The 15,123-nt window shown below is 42.6% G+C and overlaps 1 protein-coding gene across 4 annotated transcripts in view; it reads right to left on the reverse strand.

Moving 5' to 3' along the window:
• The window catches only part of clstn1 (calsyntenin 1), a 33,207-nt gene extending 30,274 nt beyond the window's left edge, over positions 1 to 2,933 (reverse strand). For all 4 annotated transcript variants that reach the window (XM_029506996.1, XM_029506994.1, XM_029506995.1 and 1 more), the window contains exon 1: positions 2,654 to 2,933. In XM_029506996.1, coding sequence (XP_029362856.1) covers positions 2,654 to 2,753 — 100 coding nt within the window. In that variant the 5' untranslated portion in view covers positions 2,754 to 2,933. The remainder of the gene's footprint in view (positions 1 to 2,653) is intronic.
• Between the last annotated feature and the right edge of the window lie 12,190 nt (positions 2,934 to 15,123).

Consider the following 15,123-nt stretch of genomic DNA (forward strand, 5'->3'; position numbering starts at 1 on the left):
GCTCAGTTCACACTGACTGCCACAACTTGAAAGCCTGATCATTCCTTCAAAATCTAAAGACATAATCCGTTTGTTGCCACATCTCATTGGTAGATAATGGTGTAATTTCAGAGAAATATTAGTCTGTAAACTGAAGCTGAATGATAACACAACAGTGTTACTAGAGCTGCAAGGGTGAGTCGAACAATGTGCTCATTGTGTGCATCCACATAGTTTCTGTTTGTTATGACATAGCAGGATGACATATGTCACACAGATTGTTACAAGTCAGAGGGCTTACGTCAACAGAAAATACAAACTGTGAGCATAAAAAATTTTATGAAATATTTGTATGAAAGGGGTAAGATATTTTGCCAGGTGTTACATCGTTACACTATAGAGGAATAAAATAAGGATTATTCATTTGTTTTAATGTTGTTTGGACCGGGGAGGCACCTCAGGGGTACAATACATGATAGGCCAGTCAACCTTCTCTCTTTTTTTCCACCTGATACATTAACAGGGCTGCGATTTCCAATAATCAACAGCAGGGATTTCTACTGAAAGCAGGATGATAGGCACTTTCTTCTAGCCTGTAATATGTACTTTTTCCCAGCCATACGAGGTGCAGGCATGTGTTAACTCAGCAACAAACACAACAGGGCATCCAATTTGTTCAACTAGAATTAGTTAATTCAATGATGAATGAGCCAAGAAACTTCTCATGAGCCAGCTTCTCCTTTGTGTGGCTGTGTTTGCACAGAAGAGGCTCATGCATCTCAGCAGACCTGAGATCTGAGCCTAGAACATGGAGACCCACAGCAGCTGCTTGTGGTAACAGAAAAAGGATCCAATCAAAATATTACAATGTGAAACTCCAGAAGTGTCTATTTAAAACATATTTTCACCAGTGGGACAGCAACACCTAAGAGTTAAAAGCCTAAAATGTGTTGGATCTTCAACAGCCCTGCTGCAGACAATCTGCCCTAGTTTCACACACACTGGCATTTCATTGCTGACACTGTGCTGAATCAGGTAGTGTAGGTATGTTTGATACACATCAAACTTATATTTCTTCCACAGCTGGTTTCTGGATCACTGTTCCCATGTAATCACCTGTTCTCTTTTTGGAATAATATTTTTTCACTTGCAGACATCTAAACCAGGTGATTCAGGAACAAGAACTACTTAGAGGAAAAACCTCAGGAGAACTTTGCATGTCACAGTGGCTCTTACTGACCAACTATCAACAGGAAAGCCGAATTTTAAGTGACAAGAGATGGCTCATGAAACAAGCCAATGACCTTTGGTCAATAAACGATAAGCCCCCATGGTGATTTCACAGCTTTTCTTTGCTGATAAGAGCAGGAAAGTCAGCAGGTGCACACTTCCAACAAACACGAGGCTACAGCATGAAAACATTCACGTTACCCAGGACTATCTGCTACAGGCCGTTTCCTTTTAATTGATGAAAAAAAAAAAAAGAAAGAAAAAGAAATGAAATTTCTCTGGCGCTGTGCATTCTTGGCTCTCTGACATGGCAACAGGGAAAAATATGGCTGAATGAGAAGCCTCTCTTTAAAAATAGCACCCATGTTATTTTCAGTGTTTTGTTCATAAAATGGGTGTAACATCAAAAGAAAACCCTATACACACACAAACACACACACACACACACACACACACTCTCTCTCTCTCTAACTGCCCAGGCATACTGATATGGCTCCTGACTAATGGGCACCTGCCCTTACACACCCTGAAACAGGAAGCCCAGTGCGGACTGAGTCAAACATTAAAACGCAGTCTGTAAATGAGGAGTTCATGCTGCAAGGAGAGAGGTGGACACAAATTGACACAAATTGAAGGTGCAGGCTATGTATGTATATCTATAGATATAGCTCTATATATCTATAGATCTATAGATATATATGTAGATAGATCGAGAGAGTGAGAGATATTATGTTTTTATATTGTAGTTTCTGGTCTTGAGTAGATCCCTGCAGAGCTACTGAGAGGCTTTCTTTTACTGCGATCACAGCACATGAATTTTTAAATCCACCGACAAAACAAGAGCGTGTGAAGAAGAGGATCTGCAATGCGTAGCCAGCCAAGCAGCTCCGTCCACAGCATTAGGCCTGCTAATGTGGGACCACGTTTATTACATCATCTGAGTCCGAGCAAGGAAAAAATAAACATGTAAAAAAAAAAAAAAAAAAGTAAAATATAAATATATATATTTATACGTGTGTGTGTGTGTGTGTGTGTGTAGTCTGATAGGAAGGTAATGAGACACGAAAATAGCCTGAATTCAGATGGGGTCGTTTTGTGGCCTTGATATTATTTCTAAAGTATCCGACGCCACATCAGGTATGAGATAACGCCTCTCACACTCACACAGGCACCGTTGTGTTCATCATAAATTGTGTGTCTGGGTTGTGTGAGGTTACACTGGACACGCTAATGGGAGGATGCACTTGCTGCCGGCGGGATACTTGACGACATCCCTCCGCTGCGGACCTTCCCGGAGCAGGTTACTGAACGCATCTCTCCCCGTTTTTCATCTGTCTCACCCTTCACCGCAAAGAAAACGGCCCCGCAGAGCCACACACACAGCGGCCCGACCCACACACAGGCAGACAGCAACACAACGGAGCGTAAATCCCAGTTTAGTTACCTTTAGCCGCCTCCACCGCACATAATAGTCCGAGGACCAGGACCAGGACCGGGACCGGTCCGACAGCGGATGCAAAAGGTTTATTCCCTCGGAACCGCATCCCGACTTCGAGCTCAACCGCGGCGAAGTGAAACACGACCGTCTTCCTCCCCGGTCAGCCGGGCGGGGTGTTTCTGTGAGCAGGAAAATTAAATCCAGCAGATGAGGATCGGTTTCCACGGTAGCTCTAAAATGGCCGTCGCCGCCGCCGCTCTGCTCTCCTTCAACCTCCGCTGCTCTCGCAGTTTTGCAGCTTGCTGCGTTCAGGCACTGTGGGAAAATGTTCAGACACGCTCCCAACGCACTGAAGCGCAGGCTCGCTCGTGCCCTGCGGTCTCGTGTCCCATATGCTCGGTGTTTGTGTAATGTCTAACCACAAAAATCAAATAACTGAAGTGACCGATATTGAGGATGTAGTAGATGCTGGAAAATTCTTCGGTGGGTGCAAAACTGGAAAAGAATTCCCGAGGATGACCTAAAAGGTTTTTAGTGCAGTTCTGATGTGTAATTTTATTCACACAACAGAGTATCAGCTAATACAGCAAAAGTCTCTGTGTCGCCTGGTGAGGAAGTCCAGTTTGAAAATGTCCTATTCCATGTGTTTGGTCTAATTCACACACACAATCTGGCTACTTATTCCACCAAGATGAAGAGAAATGGTTGGTTAAATATCTCTCAGAAGTCCATTTGCATCTGGGTGGGCCTCTTATACATGAATCTATTGCTTGGTACAATTTTAAATGTACTCGGCAGCTGTTAGCACTGTTGACCCACAACAAGAAGGTCGCGGGTTTGGTTCCCGGGCCTGGGCCCTTTCTGTGTAAAGTTTGCATTGGTGTACTCCGGCCTCCTCCCACCGTCATCGTGTTTAGGTTGATTGGTGACTCTAAATTGTCCGTGGGTCTGAGTGTGAGTGGGAGTGGTTGTTGGTCTCTGTCTGTCTCTGTGTGTTGGCCCTGTGATGGACTGCTGACCTGTCCAGGGTTAGTTTTATGTTTACAAGAGCATATTCTTTGTGATACCTGGGGATAAAATTTAATCATGGTATTTTTTTCCCCTCTGCGGTCACTGCGCTCTCCAGTTCTGTGCAGTTTAAGTCAACTTTATGATGTAAAGTTTTCATAAATCTGATTTTAGGAGGAAAACCTGAAGGCACCGTGTGTCCAATAATGGTCAGTGACGTCAGTGCTTTTACTGTGGGAGTTATTCTACGGAGGGCAAAAACTAAGACTCAGGGCAGGGGACAAAAGCCTCTGGTCCTACAAGGTGGATGCTGAGCACCATCATGTTGAGTGCATTTTAACACAACACTGAAGTTCAGAAGTCAACTTCAAGATGTGTGCCTGCCTGAAAGTTAATGTTAATGTGTGTTACTCCTGATTTCACTGTCAGTGAGATGTTTAAGATGTCAGTCCCTTCAGGTATCAAAGGGCTGTACAGGTGCTCACTGTGGACGGATTAGTGGCTGTTAGGGGCCCAACATGCTGCCCAGAGGCCCCGAGCACACAATCCAACATGGTCGATGTGGATATTTTATAAACATGACTCCACCAGAATGTGACAAACTAAAATGTGTGAAACTTCTACTTGTCTCTGAGGCTAAAACCAATTTAATCCTTTAGACCAGACACACAATGTGGGAATTATAAAAATGAAGTACATCCATCCTTTAATTTTGCTCTGACTTTATTCCACAGAGCTGTTTTCAGAACCATCTCCACTCTCCCAGACTTGTCAAACACTAAATAAAAATGAACAATATATTGATCACAGAGGACTTCTCTGCTCCCTCACCTTGCAGAACAACCCAACAACAAGTGCATGGCAATGTGACAATACCAAAGTCTTGAATTGCAGATGAGGGTGGGGGTTGCTACCTAATCAACACCCTCAGATATAGATAGCACCCCTGAGGGGAGGAGGATGCAATCAGAGAGCGTTACTTCAGACGTGACGTTAATCTGTTTTCTTACAAATCACAGCAGCTTCTGTAAAAAGGTCAAATGTCCATAATGGGAAATCTAGTTGTGAGTCTGTTGATAGAAACTGACCTTATGCAGGTTTTATTTTGTGTAGTAGAACAGTAGTGTTGCATATTTCCCAAAATGAAAATTAGTTAATTTATAAAAAGTGTGAATAGAAGGAAAAAAAAAAACACTTTCAAAAAAAGAAAGTTTATAAATGCTACAAGAACAAAAGCCAACTATTCAACTATTGTTGTCTCAATAGCTGCAATTATCCCAAAGGAAGAGCAGAGAAAGGGCTTAGCTGTGTGAGGCCACAATTAAGCAATGGGTCTATAAACAGGGACAGTCTATGGGCATCAGGGCGGCAGCAGATCTGAAACACAGTGCCTGATTGTTTCCCCTTTGGCAACACATGAAGTGGCCCGAGAGAAAGTGGACGCTCCCCCTCCCTCCCTCGAGGATGTCCAGCTCTGTGGGGAAGAGACAGATTGACCATTATCATTCCTCAGGGGACAATGGCAGGCGATAGGCGGGCTCAGTGTATAGGTGTGAACTTTAGTGAATGAACAGAAAGGTGTTACTTCCTCCAAACCGCCTCACCCATTGTTCTGAGGGACTCTGCTCTTCGTGGATTTTTGTGATTTGTTGTCTGGCGTGGAAGCAGAGTTTACAAACTGCAATGATGAGACCTTTTTCACAATTCTTTGAATTTGTCCTCAACAATAATATTGTGTCACTCTAATTCCTAAAATTAAATAACAAATACTGTTCTTCTTCTCCCCTTATTTGTCAAAGGAATAACTACATATCTGCGTCACACTTTCTAAATGATCTGTCTCTAAGATTTTTGCCTTCACCTCTACACAATAGGTCAGATTTGAAGATTACGCCATCATTTAAGAAACAACAACACAGATTTGTTTTATGTAAAACAAATAACCCAGTCAGACCAAATAGTGTGAACGAAAGCCTGCATAGTAAAACCGAAGCAGTACTAAAACTAAATCCATTCACTTTAAGATAAAATAAAAAAGTATCACAAACAGGAAATTATACTCAGCTCAGTAGTGTACGATATAGATTTTACGAACACCTAAAAGACTCAATTTTCAGCTTTCTGATATGACTAACTGAGAAACTAACCACTGGATGAATTTGTTATGCATGTGCCTGACTCATGGAAGATATCCAGATAGCCAGATAGCCAGGTTAACAGGTTATGAATTAGCTGCAATAAGAGCGCTATTGTCCCATTTTTTCATGGCTGCTCAGTATTAAAAAGAACCTGCCACCTGCCTCGGAGAGTTAGCTCCAGCCCCCAGACATGGATTTGGGGATTAGATACACCACATCATTACGGTGGTCCAAGGTCACGAATGCCTCATGGCTTCTCACATAATTCAAAATCCTTCCACGTCAGTTTCCATGCTTCTGCCTCAGTTACAAGAGGGGCGGATACCCTGGGGCTTAATCATATTCAGTCCTGTTGTTGGAGACATTACTACAGGCTGCAGTGATGGTGGGTGGTAGGCAGTGGACGGAGCAAGAAAAGGACTCTGCTCTCATGGGGAATCAAAATGGTCATGACCATTAAACGCCACAGCTTTTCCTGTCTTGTGTCTAGACTGCAGCTTGTGGTTATTAACTAGTGAGCTGTTTTGTTTTCCTTTTCCAAAAGAGAGAAAAGTAGGAAGTCCATTATCTATTCTTTCTCTCTTTCAGTGATAAGCACAGATTTTAATGGAAATAATTGAGCAGGAAGTGATTATTTGGAGACCCCGAAGCTGGCTGACTTTCTTACATGTCATTTTACATTAATGATGTGTACAGAGCAGATTATTTGTTTATCAGTGTGTTTTTCACAAATGAGCTACAGACTTTGGAAAAAGTGTCCCAGTATTCAATTAGCCCAAGGGAAGCGCTCAGAAAACTTATTTCAGAGGATTATAGCTCTGCATACCAATTTGCCTTGTTTTTTTTTTCACTCACTTACCTTCTTTATCTAATCATCAAAAATATATCCTATGGAACCTGAATATGTGTGTCGCTGCATGAATTTATAAGCCTCAATGTTCGCGGAACATTTTTTGTTGAAAGATTAATTTTATATATGGTTAGACCTCAATCTTTTTTTCTGCTTCAGCTCACAGATGTCTCCTCGACTTTACTCATGAATTCATTTTTTTGAAGCCGTGGCTGGGGGACATAAAATCTCACATTCAAAGTTTTCAATGTTATCAAGTTCTTTCAAAGGAAATGTTAAAGCCTGTGGGTCCGTGTGTGAAGCAGGGGTCAGCAGCATGGACCGGCAAATCACACACATAACTGCCTAATTCATACATTTTCCACAGGGAGTGTTTAAACTTGTCCTGCTGATGGAGTCTTGGTTGCTCTCCTTTATCATATGTCCTTACTTTCCCATGGTCTTCTATTTATTATTTATTATTTATTATTATTATTTATTTATCTGCAGCCTCATCTTCCAGTTCCACACACTGTTGTTATGAACACAAAGGCACTTGTGTTTTCTTAAACCAATGCTCATATTGTCATTCCTGTCAGTGTAAGGCACATTTTTGAAGCTCATCTCAAGAGAGAAGAAATGTATTTATTTTTCCTCTCTGTTTCATTTCCATATTGATCCTACGCAGAATCTTACTTTTCTATTTTGGATTATGAAGAAAGAAAAGGGAGAACAAATGTTTTCTGATGCAGACGACTGTGATCCATGTGTCACATCTTCTTTAAATCCTAAACCCCTCATCAAACCCCTTCTAAAAACAGAAATATACATGTTAACCTATAGCGTTACTGCTGTGTTCTCCACTCCACAGCTTGTGAGGTGGCCTCGGGATATTCTGTGGCTCTTTTGGTCGTCAATCGCCAGCAAGCCACCAATTTCAACTGTCAGTCAAGCCCCATCGTTACTGATGTAAAGCCGAGACACTAAAAACAGGGCAAGAGTGCGAATATAACAGACGGACACAGATAACCTCCAAGAATCCTTTAGTCTTCTCCATAGCGCTAACATTTAGCTTTCAGACAACACCTTCATCCAAATCCATATCAATGACAGTCATATTTAGTCTTATCCCTGCTATCGACTGTCACACACATTTGATATCATTTCATTCAGAGCGTCCAAAACAAAATGTAAAGTCAGAAATCTAGATTCCTCTAGATGGACATCAGGTTACTCAGAGGAGCGTGGGTGCTATGATTTTGATGTTCTAGTTTTAAGACATTGACCCCTGACCTCCACAGAGGGTCACCTTTGACATGCTGTGAAGGGTTGATACTGTGGGTCAAGCTGGTGTCAAACTGTCATCTCCTCAGCTTTATTGCCTCTCAGAGTTTAGGGAGGGGACATAGGCATGGCTGTCACAACAAGTCCAATCAGTCATACGTGATAGGCAGGGTCTCCTGGCCTCTGGGACACTCCCAATTTGAACAAAAATGAAGTCCCCTGGGATGGTAGCTGAGGCAAATACAAACTTTAAACTTTGTAAGGTTGTTGTGTTCAAATCTAAACGAAGAAGCAACAAGACAATTACTCCTACAGGTGCTGTAGATCAGTGATTCTTAGTTACAGGTAGAGTTTGTAAAAATGTAAAGAGTAGCTCAGATTAATTCATCAAATATCAAGGACAATGCAGTTTTATGGAAGTATGCATCATTGACATAAATTGCTAAAGTCAAGTAAAAGCAGCGGATAAACCGTTGGAAAAATGATGGACAGTTGAGTTGGGAAAAAGTTCGAAAAAATATTAGCTGGCAAAAAGTAAGCGGTGCTAGTTAGTAATGTATGTGGTCCAAATGAATGATTGAAATTATGTTGGTCAGTATGGGGGCACAGTGGTTAGCGCTGTGTGCTGAGTTTGTATGTTCTCCCCGTGCCTACGTGGGTTTCCTCCCACCATCCAAACACAAACATGTTTGGGTTAACTGCTGACTCCAAACTGTGAGTGTGAGTGTTTGTTGGTCTCTGTGTGTCTCTGTGTGTTGGCCCTGTGATGGACTGGCTGACTGATCCATGGTGACCCAGTGTGAGTGTTTAGATTCCTCAGGTCAGGTTTTGCTTCAGAGAAATCATGGACCGATCGGACACTGACAGCTCAAAAGTATCATCATCACCTTTTGCTTAATTCATTACAATCCGGTTTAAAAGAAATTCAAGTGAGCAGATAAATAAAATGGCGTGGCATTGACTTCACTTCATGCAGAGCTGTTAGGAGGGAGCCCCGGCTGAACTCTCTCTGACCATACATCACACACACACACACACACACACACACACACAACACACATACCAACACACAAATTGAGAACACCCACACACGGGATAAAGTTAATAACACAGACGCAGATCTGAGACACATTGCCCACCCATTGTAACAACCCCCAAGTTGATGTCTGTGATTAAAGTTGTGTGTGTAGGAGAAAAGCTGCTGTCCAGACAGCGGAAGTGAGCAGTCTGCTCCCTCATTACCCTTGAAGGAGGCTCATATGGCAAGTGGATGATATTAAAGTGGAGGAGGCTAAAAATGGCTTGGAGCCAGTGTGTGTAGCTCTGGCGTCTCCGGCCATGTGTGTGAGATGCATCTGGGAGCATAATGACACAGATGCTGAACTGGCCTGACGGCAGAAATCTGGTTAAGCATATGACAAGAAATCCTTTCTGAACGCCATCTAGGACAATTCAGGCCAGTTCAACAAGCTCCTCTCCTTGTCTATCATATGTTTTCATCAGAGTTAGGAGAGGGGTCTTATGGTGGATTGTGGATTAATTGTTTTCCTCCTTGGCACAGCGGCTGATCCCCTCCTGTGATATTAAGCTGGAGGTTGCAAACTGATCTCTGACCTGCTGGAAAGTTCAGGCTCATAAACACATTTGAATCTGGTGTTGAGACATTAAAGGAGTAAATCACACTGACCAATGAGGGTCTCTGCATTGCTTATTGTGGCTCAGGTCCCATTATAGCATTTGTATCATGTCCCCTAGCAGCTCATAATTACGTTGTTAGCTTGCCCCTAACCAAGATCAGTGATTATTGTCAGGCCAGGATGGTGCTGCAGACAGGGGAACAATTGAAAATACACATTATCACGCTCCGTGTCTCTCTTTACGATCTCCTTCGCCCATCGAAAGATTAAAACAGCAAAAAGAAAAAGATCTTTGATAAAACATGACACATGATCTTCTGGCTTGTCATATGGGATTATTTTTAGATGTGCTTTAGGCCCTTTATAGAAAAGGTCTCTCGCACATCTTATCAGAATCAACCCATCAGTTCAGCCGTGCGGCGCTCAGGAAGGTGGAAAGCAGCTCCTAATGCGCCCATTTGAGTAATTGTATTAAATCACTGCAGATTGTGTTGAGCTGTGTTTTCCTTACAAAAGTCTGACTCATGCCCAAGTGAGACAGATGGTGATGCTCTTACTGATTTCCCCGGGAGATTCGTAGTCTCATGGCATATCTGACTGACTGGGTGAACCACCTTTCACAGTCATTTTTGAGCCGTAACGTGATCAGAAGGCGAATTGTTGCATTTGGCTGCAGCTGAATAAAAAAATGTTTAAGTTAAAATATGACAAAGACTACTCCAACCCATTATGATCTGGGTTACATCAAAGCAAGCATCAATATCTCTGAACAAGACTGAGCCAAACTGCTATTTTCACAGTCAGGAAAACTTCCCCATTCAAAATCTCTTCTCATATTCTTTTTGGTCAGTTGTGAGCGGTCTTAAAGAATACGTTTAATAATGTTTTATATTTCTTTTTGTGGCATCAAATCCCCTTTAAAGACTGAAGCAAACAGCATTTGATCCCGAATGACAAACACAGACATTTCTTTTTTTTTTTTTTTTTTTTTGCACCTTCATTTTTTAAGCACAGCAAACAGAATTGACTCCCGCATGAGTACACAATTTCCCGACATATTCTTGACTGTGAATACGACACGTTGAATGTACTGTACTGAGGTCAAACTCACTGCTTCTTTCACTGTTTTCGTGGTATTCCCACCCTGCATATCCTCTCATCAGGAAACAGACCCATAGATACACGGGAAGACGTGACCAAGTTCGATGCAAACATGCTGACTAAAACAAACCTGCCAACAGATACCTATAAATAAAGTCTGTGTCCGTTGGTGTGCAGCCACTGACAGTGTGTGTTAGCGGAGGCACACACACTCTGTATTATTGACACGTATCCGCCCAGAACTAATTCAGCACGTATATAAAGGTATGTTGAAAGAGCAGGAGGGAAGTCTTGCATGAATAAATCCCATGGTGCATTAGTGCCGCCATCTACTGTGACTTCATGTGATGAGGAAGCAGGAGATTTTGGCTGCTGCATGATAATGGAGGATTAAGGTATTACTTAGCCGAACCTTTCCCCTCACTCTCTCTTTTTCTTCCTCTCTCCTCTCTTTCTTTCTCCCTCTCTCCACGATCTTTTAATTATTGATTTTCTGAATCTGCTTGGCCTCACCCCTGCTTATCTCCCTCCTTCCCCTTTATCACACTTTTTCCTCCAACACAAAATCCTCCGCAATAGCCACGTGCACGCACAGAAACATTTATGACCTGCACACACCCACACACACACACAGCGCTCATCTTTTCTCTCTCATTTGCTTCTCCCAGACTTGTTTCCACATTAAAATGCACGGCTGCTGGCCGCTGGCTGCATTGTCAGCAGGGGGGAATGGGGAAGGTAATTCATACCCTGCTGTCACCCCGACTGGAGGTGAGTGAGCGCACCTCTTCCCCAAGGAGACAGCCTGAAATAAGTCCAGTAGAGGGACTTGGAGGCATCAATAATCCAGCACCCCTCCCTGCACTAACAACAACCTCACGCAGTCACATTAAACACTGTATGGTCCTGCTGCTGCTGTATTTGCACAGTTCGAGCTCAGATTGAGATGGATGAGATATCTCTCTTCCACTTAAGAGCGCACGTCTGCAGCTATGAGTGTGAATGAATGATACTTCACTGTGACAGCAGCACAACAGCCCTCTCGATGAGATGAAATTATTGCGTGGGGATGTCAGTTTGTGGGAAGCCCTTTGAATGTTTTCACCCACGACAAGTTTGGGTATATTTTCCATGAGGTGGCAGCCCAGCCCTGTGGGATGCTCCTGCAAGTTCCCCGTCACAGCTCTCAGTGGGGCTTTGTTGAGAAACCTAGGAGACACACACGCAGAATAATAGTGCTCCACTCCCAGTGATGTACACGAAGACCTAAACGTCCGGTGCATACCATGCTCAAAAAGTCTCTTAAGGGAAGAAGATTCATGGCTTTTGAAAAATGGTGACATAAACTCCAAAACTATATCTGGGTTCCAAAAACGCCAACCAGTCATACCTTCACTGACAACACCCATTCCCTAACCCTTCACCTTTTTACCTAAATGTAACCCCAACTTCAACAGCTCACTGTGACAGATTCAAACGCACAAACTAACAAGTGCTCACGCCTGCCGGTCCACTGCCAGGATACTAGAACGGTTCAAAATAGGCATTTACAAACACCCACCCCCAAAAATGGCTCCCAGCTCCATTCCTCCTGCCTGTATCACCCTCACGATAATTCTGTCCTGGGTATTCTAGGAATCCATCACAGGATAAGATAATCCAGGGACAGCTGCTCTCTAATTTTAAATGGAGGGCCGGAGGATATGGTTATCATGGAGAGAACTGAGAGTCTGTGGATGTAAAAAAGCTTCACGGTGCATTTGCAGGGCAGAATCTCATTTCACTGGCCTCCCCGACACATTATTCTCAGGAGGTCAGGACCTGATCTCGTGGCAGCAAGTGAAACGACAGTCAACTCATGATTCACTGATTTCAGTCGCAACGTCATCTCTTGTTTCCATGGCAACAACGGCACGGCAGACAGATGAAAGCGAACGCAATGACACCTCAGGCCCACCTCCTCCGCGTCCTGATTGAGGAATGTGTGTATGATCGCATGTGCAAACAGGCAGTCAATATAATAGGTCAATAAGGAAATGTCATTTTATGTGTGTCTGTGTGTGTTTGTGTGTGTTTGTGTGTGTGTGTGTGTGTGTGTGGGGGGGGGGGTAAGATTTTCATCAGTCAGTAATAAGACAACCGGCGCTGCTGCTGTGTCAATCCTCATTAACGCTATTATTATTGTGAAAAAGCATCAGCCCAGTGATGCAATCAAATGCTTTGCTGGGTCGGTTACCTTCCATCATCAGAGCTGGTGGGAATTACTATTGACATATGCATTTGCAAATACTCACATGGAGGTCATACAGGGCGTCATTACGGGCTGTTGGAGAGGCTGTTTTTAAGCAGCAGGCTCCTGAGCAGGCTTGTGTGTTTGCAAAGATCAGACTTGCTTCAGGAACTCCAAACCTCCAAATTGTGGAGAGCTGGTAGAGGAAGACAAAAACAAACATAATATTGACCAGGGCTCAAAAATAAAGGATGCGTATCTGTGGAGAGGGGAGGAAAGCTGCAAGTCGCACAGTAACTGGAAGTTGATACAACGTTGATACAACATGCGTGAGAGACAGTTAAGTGTCCACGTAATGTCAAAACAGTCAGCAGTAATGATGGTTATGGCAAATACATAATGCTTTTATGATGGCGACAAAGAAAAACCATTAATATCTGCTGCAAAACAAACATCTTAATAGAATATGTTCTCTGTTTGTTGTTTCGGTGGGTTTCTTCTGTTTTGTTTGGGGTTTTTTGTGTGTTTTAGTTTGTAAAAATTCATTATTTGTGTATTTGATAATAATCACTACAGCAAAAGTGAAGGGAGTCTTAAAGGGAAGTGTCATATACAGTGTGTATACTTTTTTTTACCATGCTGTATGTATAAAATATTATCAGTCACTTTAATGAAAGTTGCATCCTAAAGTCACGTCAGTGTAAGTGAGTGGAACCTTATCTGCTGGTCTTATGCTTTTTTCAGGCTTTCAGCACTTTTAGCCATGATCAAATGTGAGTTTCGGGGGGAATTCAGTCTTTCCTCAGTCAGTGTTTCTTCGTAAGCCACAGCAGAGGGATAGCAATATGAAAAACATATTCGGCGATAAAGACCGGAACTGAATATTAACTTTTACACAATTCAAGGTCCGAAAAAAGCTAAAAACTAATTTAAAAAGGCATCTCTTTGCAGCCGGACCCGATTGGAAGAACAGATGCTGAGACCAGTCACCTTTTCCGTGTGTATGCAAACACATATAAGACACAAATGAACCCATCCTTTAATGTCTGCATTATCTAATTTAGCATTATTTTTCTATCTTATATTCCCAATATATCTTTGTCGAAAGAGAAGCAAAAACAGTTTACACAGCCAACCTGGACTCAGCAGAGTCCATCGCATTCTCGTCAACATGTTTCAGTCTTTGGGGAGATTCATCTGTAACACTCATTCGGACTGAAGGATGAACTGATTAGATTTTGGTGGTCAGAGGTCAAATGTCTTGGTCACAATGATCCGACAAGGTTTTGTTCATTACTTATGAATCCATATGCTAATCATGTCATAATTGAACTCGAATTCCTATTCAGAAGAAATGATTAAATTTAATATCCAAATGGTCTACTTCACATCATGATGTTTGGCCATTATTTAATGCTGAAACTTAGCTGGTTAGCTGTATCATACAATAGCAGTCATTTCAGTGTTTCCCGTTCAGATATTGTTTAAAATACTCTGCACCTGATTTCTGCTCCTGGCTGCAGGTGATTATTCTTCTTGTTACGAGACCTCAGATAGTTTGAACCCTTGGAGAGAAAAAGGTGCCTGCTTTGACTGCACGGCCAGCCAACAGTTCACAATGTGAAAGCGGGGATCATGCTCTTGTAGGCTTCCGGCAGACTGTTGTAGTGGTGAGATGGATGTCTCTGAGAACGCTGAGTCATTCTACGCATTCCCTGCATTCAGCAGGATGCTGCATAAGCTTCACTTCTCCAATTATTCATCTGAGGTCAAAGACCGCAAATAGCTCAACCTCTCAGCTGGTGACATTTTGTGTTATCCTCCCTTTAAATGGCCTGGTTTGGTGAAGCACGCAAAGCAACCATCGATCCTTTTAACAACCAGTTGTGTTATGTTTTTGGTTTACAGACTAATAGGAATTTCATTAGTCACTGCCAGAGCTGCTGCTGGCTTCTGCATCTGTCGTTTCCCTCCCCAACCTCCTCAGGGAATTTTTGATCACTTACAGGTTCAGCTTTTTTGATGTCCTCCAGCATTTGGTGAATTAAAAAGAGGAAGTTTGGAGACTTTAAATTGGTGGGTCATGTAATTTTTATCGCTGCTAGCTATTGAAGAAACAAAGGAACCTGCGTCACAAAGGACCAAAATCAACATCAGCCAAAGAAAACAAATTAGCTTTGAACTGAATATGAATATGAATTCCTATTTCTATTGAGCTTTTATCGAAAGTCATTGCAATGCTGGAACAT

Source organism: Echeneis naucrates, chromosome 7, assembly GCF_900963305.1.
Source record: "Echeneis naucrates chromosome 7, fEcheNa1.1, whole genome shotgun sequence".
Lineage (NCBI taxonomy): Eukaryota > Metazoa > Chordata > Actinopteri > Carangiformes > Echeneidae > Echeneis > Echeneis naucrates.